Raw genomic sequence first — 22,967 nt, 5'->3', positions numbered from 1 at the left:
GCACATCGCGTCATGTTCCGCAACTTGGCTGAACTCTGTTCTCCGGAAACCAGTGCATCGCGGCTCCAAGGCGCTGGCCAGACTTTTTCAAGATGGCAGATTCGATGTTACTTGACGTGGACGCTCTGTTGTGCACTCGTCATCATCGACATAACGCAAGTTGGACTGCATTCAACCGTGAATGCCATGTTCATGTATACGGGTTTCGTTCGAATCTCCCCACTGGCATGCTTTCAATTTTAGATCGCGCTGGCACCGCGCACTCAGATTGGATGGCTGATGCCAAATTGATTCGCACCACGGCAGCCCGAGAATGTGTTATGACGCTTTCATCGCAACTTCGACCATAATTGAATCTTGAGCCTCGAAGCAAGATCCTGGAAGCGTGCCCCAGGAAGTCGCCAACTCGTCCCCTTCACACTTCTCATTCCTCGCGTCGTTCTGATATAGATTGAGCATCCTACTATAATCTAACGCCTTGAATCACTCGGCACGTCCAAGCTCAGGAGGCTAAGAGAGTCTCGCGCTTATCAGAGGCCGACAAATGCTTGTCGAATTGAGATGGCAGAGCTATCAGGAGCTATGGCATCCGGGGATCTCGGCCTAAGGTAGTCAAGGTAGGATTCGATGCTGTCGGCACTCTCAAATCTGCAGTAGCGGCAACTTGGCCTTCAGACCAGAACTGCAAAGGTACCGCAGTGAAGGTATCTTCTCATAAGATGTAAGCTGTGCTTCAAGTCAGCCGCCACCAGAAGAGTCGAGGCCTAACTCCGTGGCGATTGCTTGAGGTTGCTCTCGACTTTAGTGAATGCCGGTCGAAGGAGCCTTGCCACACCCAACAACTCCCACATCGGACAATGCAGCTCACCAGTTGTGAAGCTCGGTGGCAGCTAACACACAGGCCCTCAAAGGGTAACTGGTTTGAGTTGGGGATGACGCCGTTCGATCCAGCCTTCTGCCCCCATGAACGCCTCCAACAGTAACTCCAGACATCAATCAGCAACTCTTAGTCAATCGAGTTCTTTTGTCAAAAGCCACTGCTCTCTAAGGCTTAGTTCAAACCAGCTCAAGGTCCTGTTACAGGTTCATGCCAAGATGCGGCCGTCGCATGGAAATGAGACATCTTCTAAGCCGGCAAACCGGAGCGACGGACGTGCGAGCCTCTCTGGCGCGGTGGCCAGAGCGTGTTCGTCTGCTTAGCTCCGAAGGCCGACGCAGGTCCCTGAAGATCATCTTTTTCCGTCTCGATCTGGGGATGGACGAGAAGAGGCGCTTTGGTTGCCTATTGGCTGGTGAAAAGTCATATCGAATAGTCTATCCTCACCCGGCCCTTTTTCTTCTGGAGATTAACGAAATATTACCTTATCAAAAGAGAGGATCGAGGCAACCTGGGATATTCCGTTAGCGTGACTTTTAGAGAGACCGGTATATGAGTATATCTGCCATGTGCATGTCTCGTAATTCATTGTCGCATTATTCTAAGCTAGCTAACTATTTTGGTCGCTCCCAATGGGAAACCGCTGGAGGGAACGCGACAAGGAACAAGTGATCGACAAAGAAGAACAAAGATCTGATTTCAAAGTTCCCAAGTCAAGCCTGGCTAGGGCCAGCCTTTCGTACCGTTCTAGAAAAGGGGGCGTGTGTATCCTTTCGTTGCCATAGTTTTGCAGACGCTATGCCGCGTACAGTCATCAGGCATCAAGCTCTCTCGCCGATCCGTACGGCTTTTCGTCCTCGGAGCAGACCCTGATTCATAAATCGCGTGGTTGCTGGGGTCGATGGACCGATTGCCAGGCTTTCCTCGGCCGAAATCGCACCGCACTGAGCAGTTGAGGACCTTGTGTTTAGAGATTACCTCAAAGTACACACCCCCGGTGCTGATCATGAGTGACCGGTGCAACGGATGATCAGGAATCCGGGACGAATCAAGACAAGACAGAGCAAAGATCAACGGAAGAAAAAAAATCATTGTACACAGAATTCGATATATCAGAGACAATCCGGTGGGATTTAAAGTTAATTATCATCGGTATCTGATTGCCGAGCTCCGCATTAAAAAAAATTAAAGAATGCAAAAGGTCCATCAGTTCACTGCGGCGCATAGACAAATGCCAACCTGTCAATCTCATCCCCGTCCCGTCCCAAGTATCCGACAATCTGCCATCCCGAAGGCGCCGTGTGCGTCGCGCAATCCGACGTCGTTGTACCGGCCGAGACCGTTCGGCCCGTGCTGGTCGTCGCCTGGATGTAAAAGTTGCGCGTCTCGTCGCTCTTCTTGCCCCAGCAGAGCTTGGCCGCAGTCCAGTACTCAGTCGCAGCAAGCGTCAGCGTCGCGGCCGTGCCACCGGTACCGCCGTGCGTGAAGACGGTGCCGTCGGCGAGCGTGACGGCGACGGAGTCGAGGCGGCTCGCGCCATGGAACGTCAACGCCGAGGCCTTGGGCTTGGACTTGCTGGCCAGGGCGGGCAGGTCGGAGAACCAATCGCCGTGGGGCCCGCCGGAGAAGTCGGACTGGCGCAGGGTGGAGGAGAGGGACCAGGTGAAGTTTGCGGTGATGGGGTTGTGGTCGGTGAGGATGCTGCCGTTGGCCTGGAGGAACTTGCTGCTCTCGTAGTTGAAGTAGGTGGCCTCGAGGTTGACCACCGCGTTGCCGCGGTAAAAGGCCTTGTCGACCGTCTCGCAGTAGTTTGTGGTGCTGGGGTTGGCGCAGAGGGTCTCGGCGGTGGGCACGACGCCGGCGCGCTCGAGCTGGAGCCAGACGTCGCGCATGCCGTTCTGCGAGGCGAAGACGCCGATCTGGTCCGACGTGCGGGTGTAGCGGGAGTTGGTGTCGCCAAAGACGAGGACGGCGTTGCCGACGGACCAGGTGTCGATGTAGGTGGCCACCTGGTTGAGGTTGCTGTTGCGGGCCGTGAGGTCGTCGGCCTCGGTGCCGGCGTCGGTGTGGAGGTTGTAGACGTCCACGTAGACACCCTCTGCGACCCGGAGGCGCATGAAGGTGAAACCCTTGGGGGTCAGGCAGTCGGACCCGGAGGCATTGGAGCAGGTTGACCACTTTACGCGCTCGAATTCGATCCAGTCATAGTTGGCGAGGGTGTTGAGGCCGGAGCCGAGAGGCACGCCGCCCGAGGTTGCCGTGCGGTAGGGGTGCGTGTCCGTCTCGTAGATGTAGGCGTGGTAGTTGAAGTCCTTGTTTATGGTATGTTAGTTAAAGTGCTTTTTTTCTATTTTCTGCCATTTCTTGGAGGTTCATGGCTAATCATAGCAGTAGAGTTCAATCTTGAAACAGTGACATATGGGAAATGCTGGGATCGCGAGTCGTGGATGTCCTTGCATTGACGCAGGGACGGAGCAACATGTGGCTCATGCGCTTTCCCCAGGACCCCAACCCACGCGATCAATGATGGGAAATAGCTTTTCAGCTGTCGGGAATAGATTCCTGCATCAAGACTCACCTCTTGAACGTTGATGATGTCGTAGTTGTACTTGGCAAAGTACGACCCGATGGTTCGCGAGTTGGTCGTCTTGTCGCCGGGCACCTCGTTGTTCTGGAGGATTTCGGGCAGGCCAGCGACGTTCATGGCGAGGATGGTGAGATCGCCGCTCGTCTGGGCCAGAGTGCCGGAGGAGAGGGCGCCTCCGGCAAGGAGCATCTTGAGGCTGGTGGGCTTCATGGTAGCGACCGGATCTTCTGCTCTTTGCGCAACGCGAGAAGTTTGATCGGACGGAGGGAGAGAAGAAAGATCGACGGGCGAGCGAGAGGACAAAGCGGCGCTGGCTGGAGACGAAATTCCAACTACACGCGAGAGAAACGGCGAGCAGTGATGATATATAAAGGAACCTTTCTGCTTAACCTAAATGTAATTAACTATGAACTCCCCTCTTGGCAACACGAGGCGAACCAGACATAAACACCCTGGTTAACCTTGACGATGTGGCATGTGCTAAAGAACCAGGGCCACAAGCAAGATTACAACAACTTTACAGTTGAATTTGGGGAAGGTGACAAGCAATAGCCATAACGTGATCTACATTTGACTCGTGATGGGTGGGACATCTCTCGGTGGTTGATGCTCATCTCCCTCGAACCCCTCACTGCCGCGGCACTGGTGCCCGAATCGGTCGTTCTACCCCGTCCTTATCGACGTATCGACGTGACGATGTAACCTCTCCCACCGGTCAATGCTGCACATGTCCGAGCCGTTGAATGCGGAGCGGTCGTAAAAGTCGGACACAGGGGGGGCCAGCACCGGACGAAAAGATGGAATATAGTATAGTATCCGTCTAATATCGACACGAAATATACACACACGTGCGGTGAAGTAGCATTGCTACACTCAATAATGACACTTCATTGGCATGGTACGTTTCTATCAATTTATTGAAATTAGGCCTAGCAGACATGCTGACTGTGCATATCATAGAGAGAGGGGGAAGCTATATTCCGAGGTAAACATATCATTCACAAGTATAATTAGACGGCCAGCTGTTTAGATGATACTGATTACCCTGATGGAGCTGAAAACGCACTTGGATAGAATTAGGTCCCGACCACTTTGCAGTGGAAAGCTTCTTCAGGGTTCACTTTTGAGATTCGCTATGCTGCCCTGCAGGCTCAAAAGTTGCACGTGGATCCACGTGGAGAGTCTTGGCTATGAGATTCGTCGACGAGGGGTTCTCCTTGTCGACATTGTTTCTTCAAACAACCTAGGCCCCCCCCACGGAGGGCAGATATTCCCACGACGTTTTATCGTCTCTCGGCGACCCAGCCGGAATCTTGGGGTTCCTCGACGACATATTGCTTATTCCGTTCGGTCACTATCTTCCGACGGCCGAGTCTGCCGAGAGGGAGCTGCAAGTATCCGCAAACAGTGGGAAAACAGGGGCAACTCGGCTCATGTGTTCGGTACCGAGTTTGGACTGGGTCGAACACTGTCAATCTCATATTTTGAGATGAAATGACGTGTCCCTGCGGAGGCACAAGTTGAACCATCCGAGTTTTACCAGGCGAACCATTGTCATGCCGCGCTTGCAGCGAGCAGCAGTAGAAGAAGATATCTCGCTCTCGGTAGGCATCCGTTGGCAAGATTCGGAACGGCCTTGCGACGGCTCGGCTTGCGAAAGAGAAGTGCGGCTTGGCGGAGGTGCGATGGTGGGAATCGGCCACTCGGTCGGTGCCTTTGGGTCATGTCTGGGTCAGACGAGGGAGGATGGTCCGTCCGTCCGTCCTCCCCGCCGGCGACTTTGTTTTGGCGCAGCCATGGGATGGCCGGGTTTCGCAACGGCCGTTGGGCCCCCAACCCTCGAACCCGGTGACGTTTCGCGAGGCGGCGCGCCGAGGTCCGAAGGAGACGGGCGGAGCCTCGACTCTGCTTTCGCAACCGGTAAGTTCCATGGACCCGAGCTGCTGGGTCGGCGCTGAGTCTCACTCTGACTCCGTCTATGGTCCCAACTGGGCCAAGGCAGAACCAAACTAAGATTCCAAACCGACTTGTGGCTTTTCCACACACCCAGAGACCTGGGCCCTTTTGCTGCCGTCGCCGGTACCGCGGTAATATAAGTCACCGTTATCGACTGTTGCATAACCCCGAGCTTTCCAATTTTAGAGCAGAATGGGGGTTTAGAGTGTTACCCAAAGGCTAAAGGTGGTTGGGAACGTTGGAATTCCAGTTTGGGTGCGAGGAAAAACGCCACAGTGGAGAGATGAACCCATGGTTTCCATGCTAACTTTGGTCGCGAAAACCGAGAGACTCGCGAGAGGCGTACAAAAGAGCGCCCCGAGAAAAGCATGACGCCCTTTGTTCCTGGATGGGTGTTTGGAACTAAGAAAGTCTGGTGCCACACACCGTGGCGCCAAGGATGGGTTCCTGACATGATTTTTTGGCTGCCAGCTAGCCTCATTTCCATGGTTCATGACGAGTGAGCGTAACCGCGACCGCGAGCGCGTTGACGAGACTACTGGTGTCTGTCTGCTACTGATTATTTCGACAAACTTTGGTAGAGGTGGTTTCGCCATGGTTCAAGACTTCCATCTTGACTCAACGGAGCTGATTCCCAATGGTTAATGTCCTCTATTTGCAACCGTTCAGACGTCACTCCATTCACGTAGCATCGCCTCGATGACCAGAGGGAGGCAAAATTCTCTCTGTAAAGCCCTGCAAGGGCAAACTACTTTTTCCAAGGCGGAAGGCATATAAGACAGCTGAATCTGGGCCTTGGTGCGGATAAGGGATGGTGAGAGAGGGCAGTGTGGGCAGGACTCTGACTCGGTGCTTGTTTGGGAATGTCTGCGCACGGCCCTAGCGGTGATCAGGGACCACCAGGCGAGCTTTGGTCGGGAGGACTGAGCTCCGGGTCTCAGGATGGTCTTGAGCAACTCTTCATGCGGAGGGGTGATGTGATGGATGGGGGCTGGCAAGGCAGGCAAGATGCGGGTTTCGTGGGCTGTTTGGATAATGATGGTTTCTGAGTTGTGAGATTTCGCATATTGGTCACAGTATGTCATTATGCTTCGTGATGGGTGTGGTTGTGGCTGTGGAAACGGTAGGTCATAGTGACCGTGTTATTGACACTTTTGGGGGTCGACGTGAGACTATCTTAGCCCTACAACCACAAGCCGACGGTCTCGTTCGATGAATGAATGAATCAGGTGGTATGTGCGGTATTTCTTTTGGGCGGCTCTCATGGATGGGCCAAATTTGAAATCTTTCCCTCGATTCCGGGGTCGTTGATCGGAATGAGAATCATGGCCGTTGATCTTGGTGATCGGTCATCACTGGGTCATTCAAGATCGCCTGGGGTAAGTCCAAAGGCCTGTTTCGAGGTCCTGTATGTTGCGGCAAAGGAACTAGAATTGAGACCTCTCAGCTGGCATCGTGATGATATTTGCCGAGAATTCCCAATGCCGTTTGTTTACCAAACCAGTCGTAAGCCAGATTGGCGAGTCCCATGCATGCCTTCGCGATCATATGATGATATTTGGATGTGATATTCCTCACCAAACGGAGAGGGTCTAGACTTGAGTTACCATCCGGCCATTTCTCTGGTGGGGCCCCGTCTTTGACAGCGGCATGCCGGCAAGGGAATCTTGCCCTCTTGTGGATGGACGATGAGGTCTTCCCTCGAATCGCCTGGAGTGGTACAGTGTCAAACGGTACCATTCCAGGGTGCGAGGTCTGAGTTGGTGAAACGGGCCGGACGCTAGGTATTCGTACACTACGGATACATCACCTTTCCAGGTGATATTAAGCATGATAAGGTTACGGTCGGTCGATTTGTTTTAGACGGTTTCTTTTTCACCCCTGCTATGGACCCCCGATGAGTCTTGAGGTGGGTGAGGGATAGAGGTAGGTCTGTCCATGTTGAGGTTGCTTGCGTCGTATGCGTGAAATCAGCGAAAACTTCGGCACACTCGGACGGGTCTTGATAACGGGTTCCTTGGGAAGCTTGGGTGGGCGTTCTCCAGTGTGCGCTCAGTCTTCTCCCTTCTTCACTGCCATGGAGACGGCCCAGATGATCAGTCCGGTTACCGGTTGTCAACAAACCCTAAGAGCTTGGATGTGGAGCATTACGCCCGTTTGAACGTATCCCTATGGAATTCGTCATCGCGATGCTTGGCAATTGTGGAATTGGAGCTGGGTCCAAGAGCAAGGGAATCGAGAATCCGGAATGAAGGACTGTGAAGCTGCTGGGAACATGGGGACATGTAGGGTGTTGCGCGGGCGTGATAGAGTTGCATATGCAGTGGTGGGGAGGGCGATGCAGATATCGAGGTGCCCTGGGCAGGGGGGACCGCTGACAATCGTTCTTGGGGCTCTCCCTGTAAAGAGCGATGAGGACATGCTGTTGAGATCGCTGGACGAGATCAAAGCTCCTTCACGCCAACGCTGGCTAGAGAAACTTGCGAGGAAAGGGCTATCCCCGCGGAATCCATGTTTTCTTCCTTCTTTTTTGTCCGATGCGTGGGTTCCTGGGAAGTCGTTCATGCGTAACTGGGCACATCACATCTCAACCTAGGATAATCACAGTGCGGTTCTAGTATCTTACGTCTAGTCTAGAGAAAAGTAGGACGGGATGCGTGGTTACACTCCGGAACACGCCGGTAGTCAACGGTGAGTGCTGCGGTACCTGTTGTTTCGCGAGCGTCTAGAAAACGTGGAGAAAAGGAAAGTGATGGATTCAAAAGGTGAACTAAATTACACGATACCAACCAGACCGAGAACTTAGAAGAGACGTAGGTCTGTGTGCATCTGAACTCTCGGGGAAAAGTCAAGCGAAAAGTTGAGTTGACTTTTTGAATTTCCCCTCTTCGAGAACATTGCTGTTTTGAGATGCTACAAACAGGACGCCCCGAAAACCAGCCGTTAGCCCACCGGAGGCTCTTGGTGGTATTCGGAATGGACTCGGTGTGCCGGAACGGATGTGGCGCTGGGGTCCGGAGCAGGCTCCGGCTTCTCCCACTCGCCGGTTGCGCCGCCCATCTTCCCGATCTTCCAAGACAAAAGAACAACGGCGCAACCCAGTCGACGTACGCAATCGAGATGGAATACAAACAAACGCATTGAAACGTGATGGCCATGTTGATCATATCTGATTGAAGCTTCATTTCTTCTTCCTTGCGTTTGGAACTCCCCCGGTTGCCCGCGTCCGATATCACATTCATCCCACCAGACGCGTTTCACGAACCCACGCAGCACAGTGGACATCTTGCTATTCTCCTCCGCCTCTGACAGACTGGCTCCATCTGCACCGTGTCCGTGCGCTCAAGGATCACAAGATTCAACTTGACTTGTCGCACTTCCCGACGACGAAGACGACCCTCGGCTTGCGCCCTGCCTGCCCCTCTCTTCAGACCTGGACTCGAAATCTGAATGCGGACTGAGGATCACAGCGTCATTCCATCACATCAGAGACGGGCCTTTCAATAATTGTTAGTCTCATATTGACCAGGTGTCAAACTGTAAGCGAAGGGCACCTTGGAGTAAGAAATGCAACGAGCTTTCCCCTCTTTCCCGCCTCGTTCCCTGACATTCGCTTGACAATGCGGGGCGGCGGGCAGCACCTGGCATCATCACAAGCAGCTGAAGTGGACGCGCGGGGGTTCCATTTCTGCAAACCCATCCAAGCTCCAGCTGTCAATGCGGGCAACGAGGGCGCGGCGCGCGGTTTCGGTCCATCGAGAAGCAGAAGCGGTGGAGGGATGGATGGCCTGCCGTTTTTCTTGCATCCTTCCCGCATTGACCCTCACTCCAAAATAGGCCAGGACTCAGAATAACACCCTCGTCCCCTGATGGGGCCCTGTCTGGGTCCTGGTCAATAATTTCTTCGTGTGAAGAACCGGCATCGTGGCTGTCAGGGTTCGTGATGCGTGCCTCCAGAAGGCGGCTGGGGGTGTAGATAGATGGAACTTCGAGAGACCTGGCAGATGGATGAGCAAGAGATAGCCTGGAACGAGGGGATTCAATTGAAAGAAGGTGAGAAACGTGCTTCGGCGTCGAGACCGGATTGACGCGGTTAGAGTGTTGATTGCTGCAGGCCAGGACACGAACCCCCCACTGTGACGCCCACCGGGCCACAGTTGAATATTGAGATCATCCAGGAACATTCCCTCAAACTCTCGACTACATGGGAGGGATTTTGCTTGTCTTGGCCGATACGTCCTAGTCGGCATCTCAGGGTCTTATCAGCTACCGCTGCACACGATCATGAATTGCTGTAACATCATCACTCGTGATTGTGCGATGCTGGGCTGCTCTAGAATGAAGCAATATTTGCTGTCATGCCTTGTCGAATGCCGTTGATATCCCGCATATGGACCTCATCTCTGCTCTTAAGTAGACGCACAGGTATGCGGTGCAACGTTCGGCGAACCGATCGGAACGTGGGCGACAATGGTATTGCTGCATAATTGCTTAAGATGAGTTATCACTGTACGGGGGACAAGACAGTGCTGCCGCAGCTTTACTTCTCGGCATCGCCTGGTCTAGGAGCCAAGCCTCTACAGAAACCTAAAGGCGATTTTTCTCGCTATTTGCCGAACATCAGACGGAGGAAGAAAAAGGCCTGGCTTTTCTAACCGTCGCTTGCCCGCGGATGACACACATGGTAGGGAGACCACATGGCAACTTGATCATCCGAAGACGAAGGCGGCTCCTGTCCGTTGAGTTGAGGGAAGAAATCTCCACCCCGCGCCGGGCTGCTGTAGCGAGGGGACTGCTCAGCAGGCTCGCGTTTCAGACCTCGCCCGTGACAACCAGTTCGGCGACATGTCCACTCTGGGACTTCTCAAAAGGGTTTCTGTTTATGCGACTACAGAGTTTGTGAGACGGTGAACATGTTCAAATGATCGTCCGTTGCCGTGTGCGACAGAAAATAATCTGGCGGGCGTTTGGAACAAGTGGACGTTTTGTTACGGTTGTCATTCGCGTTTTGGAGGGTATATTACCTGTCCTGTAAACCTTATAAACGTATCATGAATCTCTTGAAATAGTATCGGGGTTTGGAATCATGCATGACACCATGATGTAATAGTAACTTAGAGACGGTGTTAACAGTGAGAAATCCTCGGTAGTTAGGATGGCGGCGACCAATGTTCGGAGAGTTTCGGGGTGACAGCTGGTTTCAAGAACTGTGAACGATAACAGCGCAATTAAGTTGCTGGCAATGTGACGTTGAAGGATCGGACTCAGCCTTAGGCAAACTGTTAATGGATGTTTCATGACGGTTAGTCAGGGTGGCCAGCGGAATATGCATATATGAGTGAGCAGAAAAGAGCGTCTATTCGTACTAAAGAGTGGATGGAATCACCACAGGCTTGTGGACCTAATGCTATCCTAATAAGTCTTGCAGAGCTAGGACCAGGTGGAAATGACAGTCTGGCCTGTTTCGTGATGGTCAGACCATTCCGAATGGGTTATGTCCATGACTCGCATAGGAGCATGCATGGATTCTGTCATTTCACCACGCTTGCATATAGCCTCTCCACAAGTTCCATTACATCAATCCAGTTGCTGAGTTCATGTCATATGATGATATGATCATTGCTCCATTCGGCCCGTTGACGATCTTATTAAGGGATGGGAGAATCGCAGTCGCCAAGTTATTTGGAAAATGTTGATAAGCGCTTAGAAGAAGTATAATAGCACTACTAAAGTCGCTTTCAATCTTCTTCGCCGTTTGACGCATGTCTGCGTCTAACAAGATACATAATTATGGTCAACACAGTGCAATTCGCCGAAAAAGATCAAAGTTGCGACAGGATGTTTGCCATTGATATAACCTTCAGGTCTTGGTATCATTCAAATAGCGTAGTTCGCAGTTTCAAGGTTTAATGACAAATTTCAAGCATATGTTTCTGTCGGAACAGCAAGGCTGATAAGGAGCAATGGGCAGGTATCGTGGGCTGGCTGGCGCCTGCCCTGGGCGAAGTGGGACAACTGGCTTAGTCACCACGGCCTGTTAAGGTGGGGCAACCACCCAGGCCGTCACCACCTACTTCGACCGACCCCTGCCCAAAATGTAAATAGGAAGTAACAACAACAACAGCAATTATCACGGACATCGACGTGATTGTTGCCGAAGATACACCCTCATGAGGAAATGTATCACGCCTGTGATACCAACAGTTTCCATGAATCGTGGAAATGAGACTCTTTGAGTTGATTGCTAGGCAACTAGCCAAGACATCCATATTGCATTTCAAACGGCGGGTGATCAATCGCCAAACTAAAGTAGATTGTTTGGTGAAGTCGATTAATTGACAAGCGCTCCAGAGGTGGCCTCATGATGTTGAACCTAGGTAAACATCTACAGCAGTTGGTTTCTCAATCAGGAAATCGTCTGCGGTGTGAAGTATTAAGCCTAACTGTTGGTATACACGTCAGCAGGGCAACCGTACGGTTGGAACGAAGTGTCAATAATGGTCTATTATTGCTGCGTCTTGAGGTGGAAGGAGGAGGTTGTGGGCAGAGCCCACGGCCTCTCAGAAGTGGTATGTAAGGGGTCGTTTGTAAGTGCCCATACCGCCTTCCAGATCCACCTTTTCTGCCGACTGCTCAGAGATCCAACACTAACGTCGTAACAACCTATCAAGGAATGCTCAAGGCGCACATTTTCCTATTCTCTAGAATATCAGGAAGAGATCAAGATGTCGCTGCCTTGGCTTGATACGCATGTTGTTCACGCGGCGATGATTTAGGAGGTCCAGCCTACTTTGCTTGCTGGAACACAAGTTTTGAGAGGAAATGATATCCACCACCGGCTTTGTGTTTCTACTCTGTGGAAGACTAAGTATGAAGAAGATCACAAGTCAAGTCCATGACTATCTTAAAGGTAGAGCTCATTGATTACAGACTCGTTTAATCCACATTGTCCAGCCTCGGAAATTTGGATAGAGTGATATGCTGGATGCTACATGTACCATCTGCTCCATGCCTATCTTGAGGTCAGACTGATTTCAACGGTCTGCGGATTTGTATTTAAGAATTTGGCAAGACTATCAATGAAATCAGTTTCAAAAGATAACCTTCCTCAAGCTTCACAGAACCATTGATGCTCTCTAAAAACAAGGTCCAGTCTCGTTCAAATCCAGTGGAGTCACAGTAGCTGCGTTTCGAGTCATATCGATTTAGTAATGATGATTATTGGAGTCGCTGAATCAGATCGTGGCGCGTCTTGGATTTGATCAGCTTCGTTGAGAAGCCTGGCTGGACAAGGCTTGAGTCTATTTTGGAAGTAGGTAGGCATGGCTCTTTGTTGCTCAGAATCCGGTATGTCCTAGAGTGTGTATCCTGGTGTGTTGATGTACATATGTGTAATTCAGCTAGTATCTCTACCATTCAGACACCTCTTGCTCGACCAAATCCCCAGTTTGGGGAACATCCCTCTCCCGGGAATGGCTGCGTCACTTGAGTAGCGCTAGTATGGTATCAAGGACTTCGCAGTCGTCCGGACCCGTAGCCGTGTACCTCGCGTTTCCTTATGTAAAAGAACAGATGATCGATGCCATCTCTAGATTATCATCCAGCTGTACATTTTCCAGGCCTCTTGACCACAGCCTTGACCCTAACGTTGATCGCAAGGTCTGCGAATTGTCCCATACCTGTCCAAGACGTGGCCTGATATCTCGACTTCCTGTACATATGACAAACTGTGATGCCTCATTCAAGGGTCTGAAAGCTTCGATGCCGTCACAACTTTGGCCGTAAACTGCCTTCTGGATCTCTTGATTCTAAAGTCGCCATCGCCTGTGCATTCAATCTCCTCCACATATTCTTTCGACGCTCGTGACCCTGCATAAACCTTTCGAACCAGGACTTGTTGAAAGGTGGCAGCTCTCGGCCCTTGCCGTCTTCCGTGGGTGGACCAGCAATTCTTCTCAACTCCTCAAAGTATTCTTTAAAGTCTGGAAATACGAGCGCAAATTTCGGGCCGTCGCCACGCTTTGCAATGCGGTCTACTTCCCAAGCGAGCTGGGCTTCCGTCGATGGGAGGCGAGAGGATGGGACACGGCCTGCGAGTAGTTGGGCAGCGAGGACAGCCTGGTATTCGAAGATCTTGAACGTAAGACCTGCGTTGACGGCACCAACAAACAAAATTGTGGGATCCGGGGTGTAGATTGTAGTTGTTGTTGTTGTTGTATTTAACGCCGTGGCGGCAAAGGCGCTGCCGCCCTTGCGGCCGACCTCCCGAAGGGTATATGGCGTGGAGAGCCGTCGCCCTATAACTATTGCTAGATACAGTTCAAATCGTCCTCCAAATCGTGCCTTATGGCTACTATGCGTTCTATCTGTCCCTGGTTCCCGCTGGTGCCCCAGTTCCATTCTTGAATTTTGCGGCTTAAGGCCGGATATGTCTGGAGAGGGCGGCCTGCCGAAACAGGCCCCTCGTACATGTTCTGATTTGTACAAGACCATTCCTGCCCCAGTACTAGGTTGACGACGTGTACTCGCCGCATATCCACTTTTTCTTGGTCGGAGGGTGTGGATATGAGAAAACCCTGGCGAGGGCCCGGAAAGGGTCCTAGGCCCCGCATTAGGCCCCCCGATCAGAGGGACTGATCATTGACAAGGGATATGTTCAGGACTAGGACTTGTATATAGGATGGACTCGAGCCGGACTTTAGGATGGACTTTCTATAGCTCTTTAGTAATCAACTTCGTATTAGATCTTATGATCGCTTTCAGCTATCTTCCCTGAGAACCTCTTTGATAAGACTACGATTGATCACCGCAGCCTTCCCTTACCTTACGACTTACAGACATAGCTTCCCTGAAGCTATCCCCGACTAGGAATACTGTTACCAGTTCCGCAGCCTCAACTTCTGCAAACAAACCTCACTACGACTAGCTGGCCGTAACATCTAGATCATAATAACTTCTACTTTACAGAACGGTTTAAAAATAGCCTACTTAAATATAGGCCTAGAAGAGCTGCTATATAGGCCTAGCTACTAATTCCTAGGTCTGCTGTAGTAATTTTATAGTAATCCCGTTAATCCTAGGGGTTATAGTCTTTATTAGAGTAGCATAGCGTACTTATTCTATACTAACCATATCCTGCCAGGGCATTAGACGCCGTATAACTACTGGGATTGTAAAAGGGTCCCCAGGTAAGTCGTCTGTAGCGTTAAATCTCTCTAGTAAGGCCTTTCGTAGGGCCTGGGCTTTATCGTAGCTATTGTCGATTATCTGACCTTCTACTATAAGAGGCGGGCTTTTAACAGCTAAGCCAGCCTTCCGCCAGCCTACTATCTTATATAGGTCTTAGTCTGACTTAGCCTCTTCAATCTTAGCAGTCTAGTAGGCGCACTTTACCTTTCTAACCATAGTTAGGAAGGCCTTTTGCTCCTCTCGGATAGGGGGAGGTATAACTAGCCTAGGTTCCTAGGCCTGTTGGCGCCTGGCGTTACAGGCAGCTCTGTGGGCTTCTACGTACTCTTCTATCCACCAGGGGGCTCCCCTACCCTGCTTCGTCCGTCTCTTTCCTACAGCTTAAATAGCTATGTAGAAGAGGCTAACTAATTAGGCAGCTAGGGTGTCTAGCTCTGCTAGTTTAGGTAAGTCCCTTAGGGTAGGTAGAGCTGCGGCGCCTATCTATACTAGGTCGGTGAGTCCAGGTAGAGCTGACTCTGGGACTAAGAGGTGGCCAGCCTGGCGTCTCTGTTCCTGGGCCTTACTTATAAGGATAATCGTTATGATAGCTTGATAGTTAGCCCCTAGGTGTAGGTATAGGCTGATATAGGCCTTAGTAAAGGGGATATTTGAGAATGTTAGGTCGAGGGTATACCTATGAGTATGAGTAGGAGCCCTAACCTCCCTAATAAACGAAAGATCGTAGCCTTTAGCCTACTCTATAATATTATTTCCCCGATTCTAGCTAGGAGACCCGGTCTCCTAGGATCGGTGGCGGGTATTAAGGTCTCCTATAATAAATACTCTCTTTAGTAGTTGATAACCTAAGAGGAGACTAGTTATCTGGTTAATAGGCTCGCCTAGCGGCCTATATATATTGATAATAGTAAAGTGTCGCAAAAACGACGCCGTTAATTACGGGCAGCAATTAACGCCATATATACCCTACGACATAAAGTTACTAACCCTTACTTATAGGGTATTTCTTGTTTGAGTAGGTCTTTGTCACTATATTTGTAGCCTTAGACCCTTATATGTATAAGTCATAACCCTAGGTCTTGTATCTCTATTATTTTAAAAATTAACTAGGATATAAGAGTTAAAGCCTGGGTGTGTATCAATATGTATCTTATCGGCATAGCCTATCTAAGGTTCCTGGACTAGTACTACGTTAATCCGATCCGCCTAGTAGAGCTCTAGGAGAGTTGTATGAGCCGGGCTTTGCTTCCCTACGTTGTACTGCGTTACCCGTAGCATCCGTGGGGTAGCCGGTCTGAGCCTACTGTTCTGAGTCGAGGTCGAGGTGGGTGTATGTATTAATAACGTTGTAATCCGGCTTCTGAGCCACCCGCTGGGCCCTGCTGCCTGAGCTAGCCGGGTTAGGCTGGGTGGGTAGGGGGGGTAGGGCAGGGTCGTCGTTAGAGACTTCTGCTTCCGCCTCATTCTCGTCCTCGTCCATACTGCTACAGCTAGCAGCATCACTAGCGTCCGCTATAACAATCGAGTCCTGGGTGGGAGTAGGGGCGCGTGGGCGCTTTGAGCCGGGCTGATAGCTTGTTGGGCTGCCGTTAGGTTGCTGGGTGCTATTGGCTTGGGTGCCAGCCTGGCTGTTCTGATAGAGGGCCTTATAGGCCTTCAGTCCAGCCTTGCGGAGCTGGGAGAGTTCCTTCCGGCCTGGGAGGGTAGGGGAGCTATTAACCACTAGGGGCCTTGCTGGACAGTCCTTGTGGTTAGCTTGGAAGGGGCCGGAGCAGTTGGCGCACTTCGGTCTAGCTATGCAGGGCCCAGTCTCGTGGGATCCCGAGGGCCTGCTATAGTTGCTATAGAGCGGCTGTCGGTTATAGTATCGGTTCGAATAATATCCCTGGTATCTAGGGTCATGTCTAATTAGGGTCTTCTTTTTTTAAATAAGCTAAGACCTGCTACTTTGGTTAAATAGTCTGAAGGGTGGTACTTCTATAGAGAAGGAGATGACCCAGGAGACTTCGTTTGTAATAGGGTTTATACCTAGCCGGGATTACTGGGCCCGGGTAGGCTTACGTCCTGTTTGGGTAAGGACCTTATCTTCTACTAGAATAGCTAGGTCAAGGGCGTCGCCATTAAGAGTCTATATCTTAGTAACGTAACGTAGGACGACGTAGGTAAACTACTTAGTAGGGGTCTTAACTTTATAGGCTCTAAGATACTCTGCTAGTTTCTGTTTATTTACAAGGAGGGCTTGCTGGACCTGCTTATTCAGGGGTCTTAATGAGTAGCCAGTTATAATATAGTAGATATATGGGATATCTACCAGCTAGAGCCTAAGGGCCTGGCAGACTGTCCGGCGTAAGGTAAAGGGGGCGTGCTTCCTAATAGCCGCTAGGCCCTCTTCTGGGATACGGGCAAAGACGCGGAGGTCCTCCTTCGGTTAGGATAGAGCCTGGGCCCGGGCCTCCGTTAGACTCTGTATCTGGACTTCGGGCCGGGGTAGGATTCGGGTACGGGTCGGGGCTACGGCTACGGCCATGGCTGTAGTTGAAGCCGAGGCTGCTACGTCAGTCCATTTCCAGCTCGGAGTCGGAGCCGTAGTCTCGTTACCTATAATCCTCTTTAAGGCTTAGATTACATAGGTTATAGCTTCTTTTGCGATCTGCTTCCTAGGCCCCTTAAAGCAAGAGATCACGTTGTCCATAGACTGAGCAATAGCTATAAAGTCGTCCTTTCGGGCTTTATAGTGCTTAGCCTCTTTATTAAGAGCTGTAAGGACAGCTCCAGTAGCTGTCCCAGTCATAGTCGAGGGCCCCTTAGCCGTTAAGGGGGTTGTCGTAAGGGCGTCAGGCTGGCTTCCCACGAGGCTGGGCCGGGGTGGCTGGGCCTCGGTACCGCGGCGGCGTTTAGCCCTTGAGGTTAGAGACGACTCCGGAGGGGGTCCAGAGCCTCGGTCAGGACCGGCCGAGGAGGCTGGCAACAGTCCAGAGCCCGCCGGAGGAGAGAGGTGGAGGGTTTTCAACTGTTAAGGATATTGGTGGTGGCCCACCTATTGCACTAACAGTAGATGCCAAGAAAAATTAGGCGAGGGGGAAGTTGGTGTAGATTGTATGGAGGTACAGATTTGGGATGCGGTTGTTACGAGGGGTTGGAACCGAAGTGTTCTTGACTTCGATCGAGGAGCCGGACGATGGAGGCGTGAAGAAAGGGAGTGTCCAGCTGTATTCAGTGCCGAAGATTATGTCGTCCACATTGGGAACGGACGATCCGTCTATGAAATGAACGGTCCGAGAGGCCGGTTCGATATGGGAGATGGAAGCAACCTTGTGGATCAAGGGGTGGTTGAAAGCCTCATCACCAAAGTAACCGTTGAAGGTATGTCCCTTCACCACGGCATGAACAGGTGCTTGAGCCACTGAGGTCAGATCGAAAGCGATGTCTCCTGCAGAGACAGAGGCGCCGACCACCACGACCTTCTTGCCCTTGAATGCGGCCCGACCTCGGAAATGCTTGCTGTGAGTTACGCTCCCGGGACGATCTCTAGCAAATTCAGACAGACCGTCAATGGAAGGGATGTAGGGCACACTGTAATGCCCAGATGCAACTATCACAGCATCGAATCTTTCCTCCCACCAGTAATCAGTGTTCTCGCCGTCTTTGCGTAGTGTGAGCTTCCACTCTTCACTGAGACCGCTTGCTGCGGGCACCTTTTCGGCTCGTTCAACAGTAGTGTTGTAGCTGATAAAATCGCCGTAGCCCCTTCGATCGACCAGAGAGCGGACGTAGTCCTGTACCAATGACCAGTGTCGAAAGGGCGTGTCCTCTCCGTGGATTGATCTGGGGTGTTCGGACTGCTGAGTTGGAAACGGTTCCTGAGTGTACTGCATAGGGACGAAGTCTACGTTCGTCTCGAGATAAGGGTAGACAGTAGATTCAGAATACCGCGGCGAGGGCGACTTTGGCAGTTGAGCGGGAAGATTGGAGGGAATCGCTGGCAATTGAGGGTCTGCCGTTCGGGAGGAGAGGAGATCGAGCTCGTTTGGTTGAATTATTGGCGGTGGCTTCTCTTCACCGAGCCTGTGGATATTGTGAGTACGGACAATGGCTCAGTGAGATGGACTCTTAGCTCACCAACATCCTCCCGGAGCCTCACGACGCTCAAAAACCCGGATGATGTCAAACGCCTGCTCTTTAGCAAGAGCATCGATCGTGATGGCGCCGGCAGGGCCAAGGCCGATGACTGCAACACGCTTGGCGGACTTCGCTCCTTCCGCCATCTTTACAAACTTACAACGGCGGGGTTGGATAGTTGGCGAGAAGTTTGTCCACGAAGACACTCGAATGATGCTTTCTCGCCGTTTTATGAGTGAGGACTGAGTGGTGAGCCGGTCGCCGGAGGGATTTGCCATGAAGTGATGCCCCACACAGACCTGCTCATCGGGATCGAGCTCGTCAAACTTGGACTAGATCTGTTGTTGTTGTTGTTGTTGTTGTTGTTGTTGTTGTATTTTAACGCCGTAGCGGCAAGGGCGCAGCCGCCCTTGCGGCAGACCTCCCGAAGGGTATATGGCGTGGAGGGCCGTAGGCCTATAGCTATCACTAGATACAGTCCAGCTCGTCCTCCAAATCGTGCCCAAAGGCAACTATGTGTTTAACCTGTCTCTGGGTGCCGCTGGCTTGCCCGAGACAGTGCTATGGTCGTCCCTAGAACGCAATTCCGCCAGTATCTCCTATCCTTCGACCCAGAGCCCGCAGGCTTCTGGTTTATACAACGTTCCAGTAACCGTCCGGAGTATATCGTAATAGGTAATACCGCCACAAGGGCAACCACAAGGGGCAAAATCTCGTAAGACTAGGTTGTAGGGCTTGCTGTTAGGTTCTGTAACGAGCATAGCTGTATATAGCCGTGGCTATACGTCGCTACCCAAACTTGGACTAGATCGAAGGCATAGAATCCCTACGCCGTCGGTCACCGCCCCTTCTCTGTACTTCTGCCAAGATTAGGTAGCTATACAACGGGGCATGGTTCTCCAGGGCAACTCACATTGCTTTTCTCCTATTTCTGCACTTTACGTATGTAACGGTGGGCAGTTTTCGAGGGTTGACATAGGCGCTTTTTACCCTTGCGAATGGAATCAGCGTTGAGCAATCAAACAATGAAGCAAACAAGCAAACAAATAAACCAAGGACGAAGAGGCGGTTTCAGCTAAACAGTACTTTGCAAATTCAATGAGCCTTCTGAAAAGTCTCATCTCAGGTCGAAATGTACATTCCCGCTATCTATCTTCCACCACCTAGAGCTTCAAAGCCCGAAGGCAGTGAGTAAGATAGCTCGGGGTTTGTCTTGGCGCGATGGTGAAAGATTGCGTGCTCGGCAGGATGGCAGTGATAGCCACTAAACTACAGACCAAAAGTGGGGAAGCTTCAAGAACATCTAGCTATCAATCAGAATGTCTAACCGGATCGAACTGACTTTGCCGGCATGGCATGCCCTCGATCTGCGGTTTGGGGGCGATTGCGTGATGTTACCATGACTGTGGCACCGAGCTGGCCCTCTAAATGCAAGGATATGTTGGAGTAGCATTCTCACACGAACTATCAATATGCCCGGGGTTTCGTGAAGCTAAAGATGGCGTGAAAGGTAGTCTCTGAGTCCCAAATGCCGGAATGAGAGGTACGATGAAAACGATCTGCATTTGAAAACACGACCAGAACCCTTTCGCCGGGGAAAAAATATCAGTTCCAGATCTCAGTCATCTCCTCACTTTGAGCACACAACGATATGAGTGAGTCGAAGCAGGAAAGCCTACAGTCTATCGACTTGCCAGGGCAGGTGACAGCAGTCACCGAGCAACACTGGACGCAGTATGAGGAGGCACGAGCTCGTCGGAAGTAAGTCGATACATGGCAGGAAAGGTCAATCAGGCAGGTAACGGACTCGCTGACATTCTATCTGGTAGAATCGATAGCTCAGTGCTTTAACTATTGTACTTGGGTCTGCTCGTCTTTCAACTTGACCGCATGAATCTCGCAAGTGCCCTCACTGGCGGCTTTGCGAAAGATATCGGGGTAAATCAGGACACCATCAATCTCGGAAATCAGCTCATGTTTCTTGGAATTGTCATCCTGGAAATTCCCTCGAACATGCTCTTGCAAAAGGTGAGTGTGGTCTCCGCTTGTGCATGCAGAATCACTGTACCCCTTCGAAGGCCAATGGTGCTGACCGATGGACGATGAGATTGGACCGCGCAAATACATTTCCAGCCAGGTTATTCTGTTCGGCTTCGTCGCGACTATGCAAGTATTTCTGGTCGATCGCAAAGGTTTCTTGGCTTCCCGTATGATGCTTGGCCTTGCGGAGGCAGGCTACATTCCAGGGGCTTGCTATACTCTTTCTACCTGGTACATGAAGAAGGAACTAGCCAAGCGCATAGCAATTTTGTTGGTACCGACTGATTGGCTGTGTTTTACTTTTTCTAACCCTTCGCAGCTTCTTCGGGATGTTCAGTGGGAACGCCTTAAGTCCCATATTAGCATCGGGTATCCTGAAGCTGGAAGGCGAGCGTGGTCTCCGTGGATGGCAGTGGCTTTTCCTGAGTACTTCAACAACTCCTACCCCCGTTTTATTGATGGCATACTAACTCTGAACAAGTCGAGGGCATATTCACTATCTTCGTGGGACTTTCGCTCCTGTTCCTCTTGCCCGGTTCCCCAGACACGCCAGACCCGCTGTTGTCAGTTGAGCCCAGGCCTCGTCCGATTTAAAGGCTCAGAGAAGAGTATCATACAAAGGCGCCTAGAGATAGATGACAAAGAGAAGCGAGGAGGTGCGCAAGGAATGAGAATTCCTCCAAAGCTCGTATTGAAGACTGTTCTGCACTGGAAGCGATGGCCACATTTTCTGAGCAGCTTTGCTGTCTTCTCTACCTGGAGCCCTCTGACCACTTACACACCTACCATCATTATGTAAGTTTCGGAAAAATCGTTTTGATGGGATCTGGAAGATCATGGTCTTGAACAGTCCATAACTTTCATGATTGTATCAGGAATCTCGGCTTCAACCGCATCCAAGCCAATGCCCTTGCCGCGGTGGGTGCATCACTCGCTCTAGTTGTCGTCTTCATTTTCGCCTACATCAGCGACAGGACCAACAAGCGTGGATTCTCAGTGATTGGGGCTCAGTTTTGTTATCTAATTGTCTTAATCGTTGCGCGTACGGCACACCCTCATGTCGGCAAGTGGTCCCGCTGCGGGCTCTGGACAGCTGTAAACAGCTTCGCGGTTGGCTATCACCCTGTCAACAACTCATGGGTGCAACTCAACTGTAAGGAGCCAGGTGAAAGAAGCATCAGTATCGCGTAGGTTGTGTTTCAGTCTAGAACAAGAGTTGCTTTCGGATGTGCTGACGTTGAATAGGATGTGGGTGATGCTCTCTATCAGTGGATTGATGGTGGGTACGCAGTATTATCGTGGGAATGATGCCCCATTGTGAGTAGCTCAAAAACACTACGAGGTGGTAGGCTGTTTTCTTGTTCATCGCTAACCTAAGTATGTAGTTACCAAACGGGACTGAGGACACAGACAATCATGGTATCAGCGGGAATAGCATTTGCGATTCTCCAGGTTGTAATCTACACAGTTCACAACAAACGGGTGGCTCAAGGGAAGCACAAGCCCCGTGATGGTGAAGCGCCGCGGATCTATGTGACGTAAGTAGGTACTAGATTGAAAGCGACCTATCGCAAAAAAAGATTCAAGGAGCTGGTAGGCAAAGCTGGTTTGGGTTCGTATAGAGACCTTCAAGCTGGCAAGAAAAGAAGAATGCAGATATGGGAAGTGGACTCAAACTCCTTTTACTTTTCTCTTTCTTTTGAACCTGAAGATGAATAATGTTCGGAGTACCTGATACCATCAAAGAAGCGCCTGCGAGCTGAATTTGCACCTCAGCGCTCGATTATTCCTCTTCCTTTACTGTTTTTACCATATGATACAATACCCTCTCGGGTTCCTCTGGTGTGTGCTTGTCTGTTGGGTTTCGCAAGGATGTGGAATCGCCTGGCCGAACCTTTGCCCCGATCTCGAGGTTTTCGATCAGATATGGAAGCACGAGCAGTTCAGCAAGGGTGCGCTTGCACTATCACTAAGATTGGCCACTTTACTGAGTACGCCGATGTCTATGGTAAACCAGTCGGCAATCTCCATTTCGTCGGCACGGAGTACTCGACTGAGTGGAAAGGCTACATGGAAGGTGCGTTATGCTCGGGGGAACAAGGAGCCAACCAGGTTGTTAAGGCCCTTCAACGCTCGACTTGGGCAAGACTTTGAACCAGCTGGCTTGAAACAGAGAGTTCATGGCCCAGAAACCCTATA

General features: G+C 51.1%; 6 protein-coding genes across 6 annotated transcripts; 2 read left to right on the top strand and 4 right to left on the bottom strand.

The window, feature by feature from the left end:
• Positions 1 to 1,581: 1,581 nt before the first annotated feature.
• On the bottom strand, positions 1,582 to 2,006 carry BDP81DRAFT_439571 (uncharacterized protein). The gene has a single exon (XM_060591415.1). The coding sequence runs from the start codon at positions 1,967 to 1,969 to the stop codon at positions 1,625 to 1,627; it is 345 nt and encodes a 114-aa protein (XP_060439435.1). The 5' UTR covers positions 1,970 to 2,006; the 3' UTR covers positions 1,582 to 1,624.
• BDP81DRAFT_384591 (endonuclease/Exonuclease/phosphatase) lies at positions 1,991 to 3,998 on the bottom strand. The gene is made up of 3 exons (XM_060586957.1): positions 3,452 to 3,998; positions 3,394 to 3,422; positions 1,991 to 3,189 (listed from the first exon to the last, which is right to left on the bottom strand). Exons 1-3 carry the CDS (start codon positions 3,672 to 3,674, stop codon positions 2,089 to 2,091), a joined length of 1,353 nt encoding a protein of 450 aa, XP_060439434.1. The 5' UTR covers positions 3,675 to 3,998; the 3' UTR covers positions 1,991 to 2,088.
• A 341-nt stretch (positions 3,999 to 4,339) lies between these two features.
• On the top strand, positions 4,340 to 5,394 carry BDP81DRAFT_439568 (uncharacterized protein; the record flags this gene model as incomplete). The annotated part of the gene is made up of 1 exon (XM_060591414.1): positions 4,340 to 5,394. A coding segment is annotated over exon 1 (463 nt), but the record flags the coding sequence as incomplete, so codon positions are not given.
• Positions 5,395 to 13,187: 7,793 nt separating this feature from the next.
• Positions 13,188 to 13,820, bottom strand: BDP81DRAFT_454543 (uncharacterized protein; the record flags this gene model as incomplete). Its single annotated transcript, XM_060592961.1, has 1 exon — positions 13,188 to 13,820. One exon carries the CDS (start codon positions 13,818 to 13,820, stop codon positions 13,188 to 13,190), a length of 633 nt encoding a protein of 210 aa, XP_060439432.1.
• Positions 13,821 to 18,196: 4,376 nt separating this feature from the next.
• On the bottom strand, positions 18,197 to 18,874 carry BDP81DRAFT_332067 (uncharacterized protein; the record flags this gene model as incomplete). The annotated part of the gene is made up of 2 exons (XM_060585562.1): positions 18,197 to 18,674; positions 18,729 to 18,874. Coding segments are annotated over 2 exons (624 nt in total), but the record flags the coding sequence as incomplete, so codon positions are not given.
• Positions 18,875 to 20,379: 1,505 nt separating this feature from the next.
• BDP81DRAFT_465358 (inner membrane transporter yfaV) lies at positions 20,380 to 22,310 on the top strand (the record flags this gene model as incomplete). The annotated part of the gene is made up of 9 exons (XM_060594272.1): positions 20,380 to 20,489; positions 20,633 to 20,756; positions 20,836 to 21,038; positions 21,088 to 21,194; positions 21,250 to 21,303; positions 21,347 to 21,563; positions 21,644 to 21,955; positions 22,014 to 22,085; positions 22,154 to 22,310. 9 exons carry the CDS (start codon positions 20,380 to 20,382, stop codon positions 22,308 to 22,310), a joined length of 1,356 nt encoding a protein of 451 aa, XP_060439430.1.
• Positions 22,311 to 22,967: the final 657 nt, after the last annotated feature.

The sequence above is a fragment of the Colletotrichum phormii genome, assembly GCF_030913505.1.
Source record: "Colletotrichum phormii strain CBS 102054 chromosome Unknown BDP81scaffold_29, whole genome shotgun sequence".
NCBI classification, from domain to species: domain Eukaryota; kingdom Fungi; phylum Ascomycota; class Sordariomycetes; order Glomerellales; family Glomerellaceae; genus Colletotrichum; species Colletotrichum phormii.
This window is presented reverse-complemented; position numbering and strand designations above follow the sequence as displayed.

Bases quoted from the DNA above. Each gene is read 5' to 3' on its own strand.
- BDP81DRAFT_439571 (XM_060591415.1), bottom strand. From the start codon at position 1,969: ATGATTTTTTTTCTTCCGTTGATCTTTGCTCTGTCTTGTCTTGATTCG.
- BDP81DRAFT_384591 (XM_060586957.1), bottom strand. From the start codon at position 3,674: ATGAAGCCCACCAGCCTCAAGATGCTCCTTGCCGGAGGCGCCCTCTCC. The intron at 3,423-3,451 runs GTCTTGATGCAG...TATTCCCGACAG, and splicing joins CATCAACGTTCAAGAGGTGA to CTGAAAAGCTATTTCCCATC. The intron at 3,190-3,393 runs GTGGGTTGGGGT...ACCATAAACAAG, and splicing joins TATTTCCCATCATTGATCGC to GACTTCAACTACCACGCCTA.